The sequence below is a fragment of the Furipterus horrens genome, unplaced genomic scaffold (genome assembly GCF_987537825.1).
Source record: "Furipterus horrens unplaced genomic scaffold, mFurHor1.1.pri manual_scaffold_11, whole genome shotgun sequence".
Classification (NCBI taxonomy): domain Eukaryota; kingdom Metazoa; phylum Chordata; class Mammalia; order Chiroptera; family Furipteridae; genus Furipterus; species Furipterus horrens.
The window spans coordinates 83276483-83293690 of record NW_028327181.1 but is presented as its reverse complement, the minus strand read 5'-3'; the positions used below and the strand labels follow the sequence as shown (position 1 = coordinate 83293690).

The 17208-nt window shown below is 49.0% G+C and overlaps 1 protein-coding gene across 2 annotated transcripts in view; it reads left to right on the top strand.

Annotated features, from left to right (window-relative positions):
* Positions 1-3618: 3618 nt before the first annotated feature.
* YPEL2 (yippee like 2) overlaps positions 3619-17208 on the top strand; it is a 34277-nt gene continuing 20687 nt past the window's right edge. The window contains exon 1 of one of the 2 annotated variants that reach the window (XM_090292162.1): positions 3619-3910. In XM_090292162.1, coding sequence (XP_090148288.1) covers positions 3794-3910 — 117 coding nt within the window. In that variant the 5' untranslated portion in view covers positions 3619-3793. The remainder of the gene's footprint in view (positions 3911-17208) is intronic. The other variant, XR_016514185.1, reaches the window with a different exon arrangement.

Sequence of the window (17208 nt, the reverse complement as noted above, 5' to 3'; positions counted from 1 at the left end):
GGGGACAATCCGGCTCGTCCTGTGGTTGGAGGTGCTGCTTCCCTGGGTGAGCGCCACCTTCTCAGCTCCTGCCGCTGTGTGTGTCAGTCCAGCCTAGCTTCCCAGGGCCATCGAGTTCCTTCATGACTTCCCGGAGGAATTCATCCCTCCCACCTCTCTGTCCTGGGGACACGTGGATGGTTCTGTGTTGAGTCCCAGCTGCAGTTGTGGCTTCTTGGGAAGCAGGCCTGTGCATCAGGTCAGCCAGCCGGTTTTGCTGTCTGCTCCCTCTGCGTTTGGCTCTCAGAGTGGTGTATCTAAGGTCTTTGTTTTTAATCATAATAGTTCACATATTTTCTTTCCATGCTGATCAGCAGGAGCCAGGTGGGGGTGGTAGCAGATCTTCCTTTAATTTCCACTGTGATGGATTATCACTTCACTTAAAATGGTGTTTAATTTGTACATGTGCCCTGAGGCTTTTATATATTGAGTTCATTTGATTATTATTGGAAATCAATTTGGATTTCACAGTATGTTCAACAACTTGGACTTAAGGAGCGCTATGGCACCTGCAGCCCCATTAACAGGTACCAAGTTTTAAAAACTAAAATGCGGTAAGGTCTGCAGCTCCATACCCTCAATTGCTCCCTTTAAAAAAAAAAACTCATGTATTTTATCTTTCTTCCTACAAACTGACTCAAAGAACCAGCTTTAAAAATTTCCCCCAAAAGGGAAAAAGATAGTAGCGGGATTATTTTCTCGTTTTTGGCTGTCATTTATTTTCTCTCACTCAGCCTACTCTTCTTTCTTCTCGGGTACAAGAACCCTTTCTGGATCCTGCTTCACCTTGCTTTCTACTCATGCCCCCTCATTCCTTCTGGTTTCCCCTGTACCCATTGAACAAAAGTTGTATTTCATATCTCCTCTTTCCTTTCTTCTTGGGGAAGGAGTCAGCTTTTTTCTTTTTCTTTTTTAAATTAATTTTTTTACAGAGAGAAGAAGAGGGAGAGAGAGTGAAACACTGATTTTTTTTGTCCACTTACTCAAGCATTCATTGGTTGATTCTTGTATGTGCCCTGACCGGGAATCAAACCCACACCTTGGCGCATGGAGACGATGCTCTAACCAACCGACCTGCCTGGCCCGGGCAGGAGCCAGCCTTTGGATGCTTGTGCACTCCTACGAAAGAGGGAAAAGACAGAGTGAATGTGGAGCAGCAAAAGCTAATGCCTGCTTTCTAGGCTCTACAGGTTTTTTTCTAGCACCGGGCAGCCTGGGAAATTGCTTAAGTGGTTGATTTTCCTCTTTGTCTTTTTAAGTTCAGGTGTGCAGTGAATGTGTGTGTGTGGGCATGTGTTTGTATGGGACATACATTTAATACAGGCTGTATAAATGCCTATTGCTCAGAACATAGCTTTGAATAAATTTTGGGACTCAGATTTGAAGTGGAGCAAAACTAGAAACCCCTGTCCACAACCTCTTTTTTTGGGGGGGGGGGGTTCCTACAGATGAGAAGTGAGAGAAGGAATAATTCTACTCAGGGGAAATGCATAATTTAGAAGCCGGCTGTGAGTATAAGAAAACAGACTCTGTGGCTGCTCTATAAACCCAGACAGGCAGCCAGGGCTCAGTGTTTCCTTTTCGTCCCTCCGTGTTTGTCTAAGACTGAAGGGGCCGGCACTCCTAGAGCTCCCCACTGGGCAGCTAAGGCCGTGGGCTTCAGAAGCAGCTGGCCTTGGGCAAACCTCCTGCTCACTTCCCCTGCCTGCCCTTTCTATTCCTTACCTTGACCTACCACCCCTTCCTTTTCTGGAAATGCTGTTCTTCCTGAGAATGGAATAGGAGTATTGGGAAGTTCAAGCGTATTTCAGGAAACTGCGTACCCCGAATTGTGTCCGTGGATCTTTCTACCACCTGTAGTACATCAACACTGAATAGCATTGGTCTCCCATGGGCTTGGGTCTTACCCACCCCCAGAATGTGCTCCGGGTGAGATGAAGGGGCTCTGGATCCAGGGGTCACGTATCCTTCTGCCTCATCTGCAGTTATGTCCAGGCCTAACACTGGGTAAATCAGTTCTCAATTCCGTATTCTTCAAGTGTTCCTGTAAAATTCAGTTTAACCTGATTTCACACCTTTAAAATAGACTATGCAGAGAAGACATTATGCCTGGGCCCCTGTCGGTCTGAATTCCGTCAGCAGTTGGACGTCTCATGAGTGGGGAGTCTGCTGGTCAGGAGTGCACAAGGGACACGCAGGAAAAGGGGTAGTGACCGCTGTTGTCCTTCAGCCTAGTGCTGGCGAGTGATGCTGACCACTCAGGAAGATGGAGAGTCCCAGGGCCAGAGTGGCCGTCAGTGGCTGCTGGGGGGAGAAGGGCGGCAGGGGGGCGGTGGCCGTCCTTTGGAAGGTTAGATCCCCGGGAGGTTTAGAGGTAAAAAAGAACTATGATTTGCGAACTTTCTCTAGACATCCAGATGGATCCCAGACATAATCCAGCAAGGATGATTGGTTTTGTTGGCCTTCCTCCCCGGTCTCTCTAAACAGTTTTATCTTCAAAGCATGACACAGGTGTTAATTAACACTCTGGCTCTCCTTGGAGGGAGGCAAGTGGGAACACCACCCTTGGAGTGAAGCTCACGGGACAGGCAGGTAGGCGAGCCTGGGAAGGCAGAATGAGTCTCAGACCCTGGGGCCCTCAGACCTTCCCTTGGACATACCCTGGGAGCCACCCACCTGCCCCCATTTCAGTGTCCTTGGTTCCCAATAGAATAAAAGAGCTGAGGTTCTGCTAGGAGGTGTTTGGTACTGGTAGGAGATATTTGGTACTGCAGGATGAGGAATGGGAAGTTTGAGGGTTGAAGAGGAATTCTGGTAAAATTCACTGTCATTGTGAAATTTAGCTGCAGAGGTCTATTTCATTGGTTTCATTTATTCACTTGAGTTTTCAAAAAAAAAAAAAAAACCAAAAAAATGTACCAAGCATTCTGCTTCTGGGCAAGATATGGCGAAGGGAGTTACTTTTCTCCAAAAAGCCGGCCAGCCATGAGGGACTTGATGGTTGGGAACTTGATCCTTTGTAGCTCATGCTTAGTCTATAATAAGCAAAGGGTGGTGTGGGGTTCATTCTCTGCAGGTTGGGGTTTCAGGTGCCAGAGGATTCCTGGCATCTGGATATAGATGAGAAATCCATATGTGACCGTTGGTGCAGCGACTATAGAGGCTGAATTTCCCCTTTTACTCCAGCTATTTATCTTGGTTGGCTCAGGAGAGGGAGGCCCATAGGAGTCCTCTCCCAGGGGCTCTCGGTAGCACATCGTGAAGCCTGGCCTTTTCTAGGGTTCCCTATAATGGCGATCATGCCAGTGAGCTGGGTGTCGGTAGAGGGGACCCAGGGACTGCTGAGAGCGCCGAACCTCTAGCTCTAGAAAAGCAGCGATTCTGGGATCTCCAGTGGTTTCTTTCTCCTTCATCAGGCATCCTGACACCACGCAAGAAACAGAGGGCGGTCGTTCTGTCCCATAAATGTTACCCTCTGGGTGGCAGTTGGCCTCTACTCGCGTTGCAGGAAGTCCAGCTCCATCGGCTGATGCTCTTCCCCTTCTCTTGGCACGCAGGCTGCTGAGAACCAGCCCAAGACCTCTGCTTGAGGGTCCTTCCTCCGAAGACATCGCCAGTGTGTGGAGCCTGCCCCACACCCACCCCCTGCCAAACCACGGCCTTTACCTGCGTCTTCCGGTGTTTCCCCTGCGACCCATCCTGTGGGAGCGCCTCGTGGGCTGCCCCAGAGTTTGCCCCACGCTCCACGGCGCCAATGGTGAAGATGACAAGATCCAAGACTTTCCAGGCATATCTGCCCTCCTGCCACCGCACCTACAGCTGCATTCACTGCAGGGCCCACTTGGCCAATCACGACGAGCTCATTTCCAAGGTACACGTTCCCTGTGGGCCTGTCTCACCTGCGGGGGTGGGGGACGCTTCCGGTCAGAAGGTTGCAGAGGTGCACAAGCTCTCCCGAAGAGCCTGGGGTATTTGTGCTCCATCCTCTGTGCAGCGGGTGGGGCTGGCCCTCAGGGTTGTCTCAATCAACTGAGAAAGAAGGGAGTTGCGTTATTTTGGAAACGAGGTGTCATCCCTGAGGGTGGCTGGCAGGCCTGAGGGGAGGGGCTGAGGTTGGCAGGGGAGCGCCCTCCACAGGGCTGCGCACGTGGACAGCCAGTTCGAGGAACGTGGGTGGGGCCGGGATATCTCGGCGCAGGGCTTTTTAGCTGAGGTGAGGGAGGAATATTGCCTCCCAAGCCCCTGAGAACGTCACGAAACTGTTGACTTCGGCGGAGGACCAAAAGTGACCTGGTGAAGAGCTGACTCACTGACCCGTGGGGACCTTAGGGGCTTTTACATGAGGTGAGGCCACATGGTGTTCGATCCCCATCAGAAGAATAAACAGAACCCTACTTTCCTGAGGAGCCTTGGCAGCTGCTTCCTCCAGTGGGGGTGGGGGCGGAGGGGTTATTAATAAATAAATAACCCCACATGTCAGTTGTGCAATCCAGGAACTGGCGTCTTCAGGCAGCGTTCTCAGGGGAGCTGCTTCCCTCCAGGCCCTGAATCCCCAGGGAGGAGAAACAGGTTTTACGAGGCTGCATGAACAGGAGAAAGATCATGGGGGACTTTTCCCTTAAAAAACCTCCTTCCTCAGAACTGGGACTGTGTGCCATTAATGTAAAAAAAGAAACAAGCCAACCTTTATGCAGCCCCAGACTAAGTTTAAAAAACAAAACAAAACAAAAAAAAACGCTAGCAAAGGTGGCATCACTTTCCCCGCCTCTGGCTTGGTAGACCCAGCCAGAAGGAGATGAAGGATCGACAGTTCTAGAACAGCCCTGGCCAGCTGGCTGATTTGGCAGGAAGTGAGCCAGGCTGCCTGAACGACCATCTCTGGGTGGTGCGGATTCTTAAATCAGGATCAAGGACAGACCTCCGCCTCCTTCAGGGCCTCCTCCAGGGTCTAGGGTTGGCCATAGAGCTTGAACCCTGAAGCCCCCGGGATCCTGGCGTCTGGCCCACTTCCCCTTCTCTCTGCCAGTTACGCTCCTTTATGCTGCTTAGGTTCTCTCTGGCCTATAGCTCCCTTCTCTGTCGCCTAACTCATCTCATCTCTGATTCCTTGGATCTTTTGGGAAACCCTTGCGCCTGGAAGTTTGGGTGTGGGTAGGCCATGTCAGTGAGGGAAGGCAGGAGTCAGCCCTCTTTGCTTTGGAAGAGTGCCTGCAAGCTTGGAGGGAAAATGTGAGTTGTCCTTTTTCTGAAAATCTCCAGAGAAAGTGGAAGCCAAGGGATTGTTTTAATACCAGAAAGAAGTGCTCTGTAGCATAAGAAGTCGAGGTTCCCGTAAAATGTATTTTAGCGCCTTCTCTGTGGTAAAAACTGCTGCTTGACACTTTAACGGTTGCCTCAGCCCTTGTAAGAGGCCTTTAAGTAGGTAATGTTAGTCTTATTTTATGTGGATGGAGGAGCTGAGACTTACAAACGTTGTGCAAGAATTCAATGGGAGGCTCCCAGAAGAGAGAGCGATTACTTTGAGCATCTTCAAGAAGGGTTTCTGGAAGAGATGGGCCTTGTAAGATGGTAATGGCCTTCAGAGTTACGTCTTCTCTCTGGCCTGGTGTACAGGGTCCTGGATGTTCTGGCAGAGCCTGCCTTTTGAGGGACGTCTCCTGCCAGTTCCTTGCTTTATGTTCCACCACTTGGAACTAAATATACACCTAGGGGAGTTTCAGGCCGCTGTGCCTCAGCCAGGAGCAGCCTTTTTCTTCGCCTTCCTGTCTCCCGGAAGCTCTACACATCCTTTTCCACCTGGGGCCATTTCCTACTAGCTCTGTATTTCTGGGTCCGAGATACAAAGACCTGTGGCAAGAGCTCAGTAAAAGATCACATCAGTGGATGGCTAGCGCCTGAGCCTTGGGAGGAGACAAGTGATGAGCAAACGAGACCTTGTTGACCCCATGTCCCCTCTCCTGCCCCTTTTGGGGCAGAAAGGCTCATTCACAAATCCAGGCCAAAGTCAGCAGAGGCTTCAGTTTCATTGGCTACAACCGGTGCACAGATGGGGTGCATTAGAGCTTGATGATTTAAAGAGTTGGGTTAACTGCCTGGCTGTGGGGAAGGGCTTGAGGGAACTGTGGCTGGCATTGCACAAAGATTCCTTTATTTCACTGCACAGCCACCCCCGGCGTTAAATAATCTATAGATTCTTATGCAAGTCCGCTTAACGGAAAGATCACTGCCCCAGCCCCCTCCTTGGAAAATGGGCCTTTCTTTTCATGATTTCTCTCCTCCATTTCAGAAAGTTCAGGGAGAGAATGTTTCTCCTGTTCTCCCCTCTCGACATCATCTCCTGTGCGGTTTCAGAATCCGCCCAGTGGGAGTTAGGAGCTGAGAGGCGGATAACTGGAGCAGCAGTGTAATTAAATGATAACGTGGTCTTTGTAATGGAGCCTTTCATCTGGAAGCTCGACATTCCATTGTTTGGTCTTTAAAAAAAAAAAAAAAGAAGCGTGTCTGCCTTCATTCTGGGGAAGGCAACACAAAGGTCCAGGGAACCGAAGCTCTGCGTATATGGCCAGCAGGGAACGGGGACCGGAATCAGAACTTGGGGCTCCCTTCCTATCAATGTGGCGAAGCCCTCATGGCAGAGTGTCGTTGTCAAGCCTTAAACAACTAGGGCCTGTATTGACGTGCAGTGTAAAGAATCCTGCACTGAGTGTTCCACCTTCCCAGCTCGATCTAGGTCCCTAGAGGTCTCCGGGCCTGGAATCAGCGGCAGCCCCTGATTCTCAGTTTCTCACGGACAAAGTGAGTGAGGTACTTGCTGTGTCTAAGGCCTGGGTGCTTAGCACTGTGTACTTCCTGCCTGTGCCATCGCCAGAACAGCCCTGTGTGGTAGGTTTACCTTATTTGGGGGGAGGGGGTGGTGGTGGAGCAGGTTTACCTCACTGGGTTGTTATGAGGCTGGATGATGAGATCATAGATGTGTAGGTGGTTTGCAATTCAAAGAAAGCTCTATGCAAGTATAAAGTAGTTCCTCTGCTTTTCTTGGCCTTACTGTCAAAAAAAAAAAAGGAAAGACATGGGGCTAGGGGAGGGAGTGGAGGGGATTATTCCTGCCTGACACCAAGCAAATTTAAATTAGCCTGATAGTCTCACTCTGGAATGCGGGGCACAGGAGCTGGCTGGAGAGGAAAAGGAAATAGGAGAAATGGGCGGCCGAGCCGTGCATTCTTGCAGAACTGGTACCCACAGCCTTTGCTCTGTAGGAAGGTGGGTGGGGGTGGGTAGGTGTGGGACTCCGAATCGATAGCAGAGCTATCTAGGGAATGTGCTGAGGAGGCACCCTGCAGCTCCTTTCCTGGGGGTGTTGCGGTCTGAGTGCTGGAGAGTTTGCGTGCAGAGGTATTTTGAATTGGCATGAGGAATTGCTCACACTGTTGTTTCTTACTTAATGGTGCAAGCCCCAGGATAAAAATATACCTTGGTTATAAAATAATAATGGTTTCAATTGGAACAGTTAGTCGCTCTGAGAACACTGCAAACGCTCCTTTCAGTGGGTTCTGTTATGGAAACCTGGATCTAACAAAGCTCTTCCCTGAAAACTTTGTCTGTAGTCCTTCCCTTCTCGCCCACCTGCCACCCTTCCTGGCACCGCGGAGTCGGCCCTTTGGGAAGAGGGAATTGGATTCACCTGTCCCGATCCCACTCTGGGGACGGGGGCTTCCCCTCAGGCCTTGGGTGGTGTTAGTGCGCTGGATCCGTGAGGGAAGGTGTTGTGGGAGGCTCTGGAGTGGGGGTCCAGTGAAGGGGACCACCCTCCAGAACTCTTTTTTACTGTGTCCAGTCTTCAGGTCAGTTATCTTCTGGGGACAAATGCAGACTTCCCGGAGGTGCCGGTCATCACTCAGTGACCAGCTGAGGTTGCACGGCCTGGGAGCCGGGCGTCTCTCCCCCACACCCCGCAACTGCGCTCTCTGTGAGCAGCTCTGGCTCCGTTCGTTCGTTTCCGAGAGCCGGGCCTCCTCCTGAGGTTCAGAGCTTTGACGGAGCAGGTTCTTTTTGTTCCCTGTGGGGTCCCAAGGGGCTTACAGTGGTGGCCTTTGGGTTTTCCCTTCCTGCCTAGACATGAGATGAAGCACGGCTGTCAAAAATCTCAGAAAAGTGGCAGAGAACAAAGTGTTCCGAAGCGCGGCATTGATCTTGCCGTTGCTGAGAGGCCCACTCTTCCTCGGTTGCCTGAGCACCCGTGTTCCGTGCCAGCGGTGCTCAGAGGCACTTGTACCCCCAACACAGTGGCTTAGAGGCGGTGGCCGCGGAGGGGGGGGCCAGTATAGAGGCACAGAAATCCGACCCGCTCTGTTGCTCTCTGGGATTCAATTCTCCGAATTCCTGCTGCCCGCCAGCTTGTCTTTAATGTATGAGAAGACTAACTCTCCAAAATAGTAATGCAATTATGTATGGCCTAAAGATTTCGTGTAAAAAATACAGGAACAGAATTTCTAAAAATCTACTCATTTCGCTTCCGCCAGGTACTCTGGCAGCTGTGACAGTATGCATTGGCGTGTGTCGGCATGTTGGTGGCTGCTGTGTCGCAGTCAGCAGGATAAGTCACAAAGAACATGTACAATAAGATGTGTTATGCAGATAATTCTTGCAAATTACATTTTTGAGATCTAATTTTACCAATTAAGAGATTTTTGGTATCCAATGGATATATGCTGATGATTTTTTTTTAAAAAGCAATTTAATAAAATTAGTATTTCTGTTCTAGCAAGACGAGGAAAACCGTATTGTATGTAGACCTATAAATGTCTATCATAAAAAGTGAATTTTTTGTTTCTAAAAGAGTGGGACCCCGGCTTTTACAGGAGTGCCTGATGAGCTTTAATAAGCGACAGAATGTTGAGAACAACCCGTAGGACAGAGTGCCCTTGTTGCCTTTGCAGTGTTTGCGAACCATTGTTGAATGTTTGTCAGTGTTCCCTAAAGAGCATTTCTGAGGCGCAGCGAAGGCAGAGGGATAGATTATGGAAGAGTTCCAACATGAGCCGATAAGCCCAGTTAGCTTCTGTAAGGAAAGTCACATCTCTGATGACGTATTCCGAAGGAGTGCAAAAGAAATGATCTGCTGACCCCCCCCACCCCCACCCCCGCAGGAAGGAGTGACAGGTGAACCGACTCTGTACAGAAAATCTCCAAACAAAGGGATGTCATTAGGTTCCAGTGTTTCTTAGGGAAAAGAAACCACTGGGAGGTGATAAAATACTCTTATCTTGTGGCATCTTCCCCCCATCGAGACAGAGGTTGGATCAGTTCGGGGCGAGGTCAGCCATAAACGAGGCTGACATAATCTGCATGGCATAACTGTCCCAAGACGGGAGTGCACAACAGGGTCTCAGAGGCCTCCGTTGTGCGCAGGCGATGGCAGTGGGCACTGTGCCTGCTCTTGCTCTTTTGTCTCGTTAGCCTGTTCTGTCGCTGCACAAATGCTGTGCTCCGTGTGTGTGTGTGTGTGTGTGTGTGTGTGTGTGTGTGTGTGTGTAGCACGGTACTAGATATCATCATGCTGCCCTTCAGGATTTTATCTTCAAGGGACTTGGACACTAGTTGGGGAGATACTAGGTTCATAAGTCATCACCTTATGCTTTTATCTTAAAGCAGTCATCACAGTGTAACAATGCATGTCTCCCATTAGCTCGTGAACTACTTGAGACACTTGTGGCGTCATCTTTGTATCCTTAACACCTGGCACAGCTCCTAAACACTGGTAGGTTTTCAGTGAATATCTGAGAGAATGACTATCAGTACTCCAGGATAGACACATATATCAGGGGTCTTAACTTGGAGTCCATGGGCTGGCTTCAGGGGATCCCTGAAATGGTGTGTTTAATCCTCTGTGCATGTACATTTTTCTGGGGAGGGTTCTATGGCTCTCGTCAGGTTTTCAAAGGGGTTGCTCAGAAAACCCTTTATGATCTATCTGTCTAGAAACTGAAGTTCTAGAGAGACTTGGTAGAAGTGACATTGAGATGCTCCTGGAAGCAAGAACCTAGACGCATGGAAATGGGTGGGGAGGGGCCAGGAAAAGAGCAGCCTGAACAAGGTGGAGGCAGGAAGTGTGCAAGGAGCCGCCACTCTTTTGGGTTAGATATTGAGGAACAGATTGAAGGGGCGGGTTGGAGCCAGATTGGTGGAGGACTGTCAGACTTGATCCTGCTGGCAGCTGGGTGCTACCGAAGACCCGAGGAAGCACCAGAGCTTTGCTATGAGATGGCGATTTCTGTGATGTGCTAGGTGATCTGCCCAAGAGACTAGAAATGGAGACATGAGTGCGCATGCGCTGCAGTGAGCTGAAGGTGTCCCGGGCACACAGTGGTCATTCGGGACATACTTGTTGATCAGGTACATGCTCGGGGAAGAAATAACAAGCCTTCTATCATTTGTAGCCATGAACAAGAGGAACTGAGTTCGGGAAGTCACCCTCTTTGGATGGAGGCAGACCTGTCTGTTCCACAGGGATGCCCATTCTGTGTGAAAATTAACCTGAGCACGAGTAGAATTGCTCACCAACTTACCATCAAAGAAGCTGCCAGGGACCAAGTCTGGCGAATCATCTGTGTGTTCTGCTGCAGACAGCAGGCAGCTGGAGCACAGGAATCTGCTCAGATGTGATCCTTTCTCTGTGGTTGCTTTCAATACCAAAAGGAAATGTTGACTTGAGCTATGAGGCATACCCTGAAAATTAACTCTGTGGTTTGCAAATGCCTGTAAGGTTTCAGTGATAAGATTGGTGGGTACATCAGTGTCTTGGCATTCAGTAAGGACACTGCTGATTGTAAGCTTGTGTTCCTAGTCCAAATGCAAAGAAACCCTTTTCAACAGGGTGTTCTCCCTGGGAAGCAGGCAGTGGGTGCGGGACCTCTCCCCCTGTGTTCCTCTTTCGGCACTGCACTCCCTCTATCTCTGGAATGGTCAGGCTGCACCGTTGCTGGTTTGGCTGTTTGTATTTTGAGGCTTGACCAGATTCCACTGTCATACACTGCTTGTTCGGTTCAAAAGTTTTTTTGTGTTTGAAACATGTCAAGCCCTAGTCTGGGTACTAGAAATAAGGAGCTGAAGCCGACATGATTCCTGCATCTTTGGGGTCCATGGAAATGAAGGGCTGTTCGTGGTGGGCAGAATGTTGCGTGAGGCTGTACTGGTGACGTAAAAAACACAAGATGAAAAACCGACTGCTATTTATTGAACATCTACCCTGTGCTGAGGGCCCCTTTAGCCTTCATCACTTACTCTACAACAGCCCTTCAAGGTGGGGATTAAGTGCTTTGCCTAAGGCCATGGATTACCAAGAAGCTGTGTGAGATACAGATGTGGATAGGTCTGGGACCCCTTGACCATTTAAGGACCTCGGTAGCTCCTTTTTGTGTTGATTATTCTCTGGCCTCACTCAGAAATGTTGGTGGTAAATCCTACCCTGTATTCCCTCTCTTGCTGGAGAATCCTTTCTTATTCTGTATTCAATTTCTACCCATCCTTTTTTTTTTTTTTTTTTTTTTTTTGCATCTTCTCATGCATTTATTAAAATTGAATGTGTGGTGAAAAATTTAAAACACAAAATACAATACAGTCAATATATGATCAGATACATTTCAAGTCCACGTGTGTAAATTTAATTGAATGCTCAGGAAAATGTACTTTGCTTTTTTGCACCTTAGGTGGCCAAATGCACATATGTGGGCAAACTAAAGCACCAAAGCCCAGACAAATACCATAACGGTCATTTATGCAGCGTGTTCACATAAAGGAGGTTGAGTCAGGCTTACGAGGCTGTGCATTCTTTATTAGCCAGCTAGAAAGAGGTCAGACAACTGTTCTTTTAATGATAAGAACACGACATGAAAGGGGCTGAAAGAGAAATGCAAAAAACAAAACAAAAAAAACCCCCAAACTGCAATACATCCTATGCATTATATTAAGCAATTGTATTAAAAAGCTTATAGAATAAGGGGGAAAAAAGCACTCTTCATCGGCAATTATGAAAAAAGTATCTTTTCAGCAATAAGCATTTCCATCCAACCTTATAGAAAACTAAGTAGGATCAGCCCATTCTCGAAGACCAGCATTAAGTGTTTTCTAGGATGTCTCCCTGGACGGTAGGATTTTGTTTCTCCACTGAATGTCTATAAAACTCACTGCCTGGTTGTTCATTTGACAGTTAATAATATGGTTTGTGTTACTGCGGTTACATGTACGATTGTGTATAGTCGTCTTGTTCTCTAACAAGATTCTAAGTGATCCGGAGTCACAGATTCTCAGAATGTGAGAGCTGGAGGGGCCTTTGACCCTGGGATTTCTAGTCCAATTTGTCGCTTTACAGATCGAGAAGCCAAGGCCCAGGGACACTGAGCACCTCTTGACTTCGTGCTATGCCACTGCCTCCCTGCCAGACCCCCTACTGCCTTGTCCAGAATGATGGCTTGGGAATGCTGGGAGCAGCTCCGGGGGAGAGATGGCCGCCGGGAGAGGGAAAGCAGCGGCTTTCATGGGCAAGACTGTCCTTACTGCCTCTCCTTTCTCTTCATCCTTCCAAATGAGGCAGTAGGTTAAACTTGTCTCTAAAGATTTCTTTCACCCCCCGCCCCCCAATCTTCTGATTCTAATGTGGCAGCAAAAGGTGACATGAGGCAACATAACTTAGTGGTTAACAGTATAAAGTCTGAGCCAGAACATTCTCTGGGTTCAAAACTCTGGCTTCTTCACTTAGTGGTTATGCAAGTTAAGTAACTAATGTGTTCTTCACGCCCTCATTGGAAAAATGGATTGGTATTAATGTTAGATAACTCATAAAATTTTTGTGGAAGTTAAATGAGGTAATCAGTATAAAGTACTTCACAGTACCTGATTTATAGTAAGTGCTCAATAAATGCTGCTCTTGTTGTCTATGACTATTTGTTAAGCAAAATAAAAACAGAAAGTGGCACTCAAATATTAAACAGGTCCTGGCACCCATGACGGCCCTGGTATCTTTGTTCCTTTTCTGAGAGACTCAGCTTTTGCCCTTTAGCTATAGAGCTGGTCTTCTGAGGCCTCTGTGATCCTTAGTGTCTTGTTACTTTATAATTCCAAAGGGACCAGCAGGTTTCTGGAGGTAATTAAATCACAGCAGTGGAGGCCACCTTGCTCTCTGGGCCTTACCTGCAAGCAGCTGCCAGGTCTCTCTAGAATTTAAATGGAAAATCTGCCCCCACCCCCTTTCTTTCTGTCGGTGGCGATTTTGCCTCTGACCACACATCAGCAGATTACAGAGACCTCAGACTTCTGTGACAGCAGCAGCCCAGACAGCTGCAGGAGAACCCGGGCCTGGGTGTCAGAGCAGGAGCTAAGAATTGCTGTCAGTTTGGTTCACTCTGTGGTGGTGCTGGGGGTGGTGAGCTTCCTTTAAAAAGTCATTTTGCTTGTCTTTGAAAAACAAAACCAAAAAAGAATCTCTGATACCTTTGTTTCCAAAGCACTTAGCCTGTTCCTGTGGGGAGGGTTTGACCTGGTGACCCAGAATGTCCGGTCTGCTCAACCGCTCTGCTCCCCAGCCTCCTCCCCAGCCTCCTTCGCCTCTTGGCCTGTTGCTGGTGGCTGGACGGTAGTGACTCGGGGCAGTGGGGGCGGAGGAGGAGAGGGGCTCTGCCAGCTGCTGCTAAAAACAACATCTAATCAGTCCCCAAACTGCCCCCTTCCAGACCACAGTGATGTCAAGAGGCAGAGCAGATGCCACTGGCTCTCCCCTCCCTCTTGTCCCCAATACCTTTGGGTCTTTAAAGGGGCAACTAATGACTGTCAGAAGTTAAATTATTTATCTTCAGGGGCCAGGAACCTTTTCCTCCCTGTTAGGCTGCTCCCAACCAGGACTTCAACTCTCAACAGATAAATGAGGGGACAGAAAAGCATTTCCTCACAGAACGAAAGGTCCCAGAGTGAAGCCTCCTGCACTCAGCCCTGGGCCCCGTTCCACATTCAGTGAACTCTGCTTCCACGTTAAGTAGTGGGGATACAGTGGCACACAGATGTGTGCCTTGCCCTTACCCAGCTTGTACCCAGTACCCTTTGTCCGGAGGAGCAGCCAGTGACAGTGGAGGCGGGGGACTCCATCCTGAGCCCGGTACCGAGTTAGCTGGGCCAACTGAGAAGCCAGCATTTCCATATTGCTTTCCATTCTATTTGCCTGATGTTTGTGCCCAAATGTGTACAGCTCTTCCCTAGACCCTCCCTGTCCTCCCTGTCCTGTCAACCCAGGCTGGTCCAGCCTCGTAAAACTGCCAGCTGGGCTCTTGCGGCTCAGGGTGGCAGGTGAATGAGACCTGATGTTCTCAGATGTGTCTTTGGAGGAACGTCTGCGTCCGGGACCAGGCCTCTCACCGTTGCATGGTGGCCACATTGTTTACTTTTCTTTTTCTTTTTAAAAAAATTACCTTGTTTACTTCTGAAAGCAACTTGACTTTTACCCTCAGCCAGCCCCTCCCCTTTCATTGGTGAATGTTCAGAAGGACAGGAAGGGCTCTGAAGAGTCCCTTAAGGTTTGTCCCAGACAAATTCACTCGGAAGACCTAAGGGGAGAGGAAGCAAGAGAAACCAGACTTCCTGCAGCTCCTTAAGCTCAAGTCTCCATATTTCTTGATCCTCCTGCAGCAGGAGAAAGGAAGAGCAGAGTGTGTCTGTCAGAGAGGAAAGCTCCTCCCCGCCTGTCTCCTCTGTAAAACAACAGGCCAATCTGCCCTGGGCACTGAGGGGCACGTGTTGGGTAAATACACACGGAAGGAAAGCCGATAAGATATGGGCTGACAAATCTAGGTCAGCAGGCTGCTGCTAGGCACCTGTATGACTGGTCACCTTGAAACTGACAGGCGGGAGGAGGATGGACTTTTGTTCAGGCCACAGACTGGCCAACTTCCCGTGCCTTTGTTTGTTTATTCAGTAAGCATTTCCTGAACACCATTCTATTCCAGGCCACGTGGTAGGTGTTTCAGGCCGTATGTGTATCCATTAGGCAAAATCTCCTGGATCCCAGGCCCATGACTAGTGCTAAAAAAAAGGAATGACATCATGCAAAAGCCAGTCCACTAACTTCCAGAGTTGGGGCAGACAGTCGCTTGGTAGACGAAGGAGCTATTGGAAGTCTTAATTCCATGTTCCTTCAGCTAGATCAGGGGTTGGCAAAACTTTCCTGTGCAGGCCAGTTAGTAAATATTTTAGGCTTTGCTGGCCATGTGGTCTCAGCCACTCAATTCTGCAGCCTTAATGCATAAGCAAAGGAGCATGGCTGTGTTCCAGTGAAACTGTATTTGCAAAACAGGTGAGAGGCCCAGTTTGGCCCTTGGGTGTTATTTGCTGACTCCTAGGCTAGATAACTGGAGTGAGTGTTGTAGAAATGGGTTTATGTAATTGCAGGAGGAATTCCAAATCACCAGTGGCTGCATTCGGTAGGGATAGTGTAGGAGCTGATGCACTGTGCTCGTTGACAAGGTTAATTGACACTGGTGGCAGTTTAGTGGCACAGAGAATTCCATTGCACAGGCCAGACTTCAACCTCAGCCACCTAGCACCACAGGTTCCCACCGAAGGTGACCAAGCCAGAAAGTGTACATGGCTTCATACAATCTCAACACTCCGATGGGGAAACAGTGGGGAGCCCTGCATGGTCACGCTTCCTCTGCTATAGGTCTGCTCTGCCACTAACTGTTTCTTGGCATTGGAGTCCCTTAGCCTCTGTGACCATTCCACATATATTGAGTTGTATATGAGGCACTGGGAATACAGAAATGGACGCAACAAAATTCTTGCCCTTGGGGAAGACAAGATGTAGTGAAACACAGGCTTTGAGTAGGTGGTAGTCCAGGGTGCTTGGGGGCAAAGAGCAGGATGAGGATTTACTCAGTGAGCAAGAAAGGGAAGTCCATTCTAAACAGAGGCAGAGAACCGTTCTAGAGAGATCAAGCCTAGGTAAGAGATGGAGAAGGCATGTGAGAGGGATTCAGGGGGTCATCAGGTTGGATTGGGCCAGAGGCCCAGCCAAGGAGGTTGGACTTAATTCTGTATGCTGTGGGGACCCACTGAAAGGTTCTAAGCAAGGGAGTGATAGCATTTAATTCAGTTTGAACTCAACTTCTCCAGCTTCCATAAACCACATGTTCATGAGCTTTGTGCGAACAGGAATGTTGATATTGTATAAAGTTAACAAGCATGATAATTAAGCCAGTGGCTGTAATTAATAACCAGGCTCAGTCCTTTCCTGGCGGTGCCTTTAGCTAAACAACAATCAGATAAATCATTGGCCAACACCAACCACCTACAACTAACTCTGAGAAGAGAGCCTTTCAGAGTTCCCGGGTTCCCTGGTTTGCTGGGCCAGGTACTCCCTCTCCTGTTACCCGTCTGGCTTCTCGAGGCTCACTGAGTCATCATAGGCTGGCAGTTGTAACACCACATTTATGTGTTTTTCTGTTACGTTAAAGGGAGAACTGAGTTGCAGAATTCAGATGGTTTTTGGTGTAGCTCTGAGGTTTAGGCAGGGCAGAGTGAAGGGTGGCAGGGAGGGGCAGTAAGTGGCTTCTGCAGTCTTCGTGTGTTTCAGGGCCTGGCCTGCTTGAGCATAATTGAAACCGGCATTAGGAAGTGGGAATTCCTGGGCACTGGTTCCCAAACCTGACAGCACCTGGGGTGAAAAGGCTGATGATGTCCTGGCCCCACCTGCAGAAGTCCCTGTTCTGTAGGTCTGAATGTGACCGGGAGTTAGGGCCCTGACTAGGGCAACAAACAAGTCGCCTAGGACCCAAAATGTCAGGAGGCCCGCACTGTTGGGTTGTGCAGATACAGAGGGAGCCGTTCAGAGTGAGCGCCTCCTGGAATGTTGGGTTCCAGCTTTCTGGCTGGCCTCGCCCCAATCCCAGCCCTGGGAAGGGTCTGTGTGTTTCATAAGCACCCATCTCTCCCCCTGAAATTCTGGTGCAACTAGTACTAATATTGGGAGCCACAGCTCTAGGACAGATGTCTCAGTACTTGGAAAAGAGCGACCCATATTGTCCCTACCGTCCACTGTCTACTGTCCAGCCCTTTCTACCGCTTGAAGGCCCAAAGGGTAGTTTTGATTAACATTTGTTTGAAAAAGGAAACAGCTCTTTGGAAGAATTC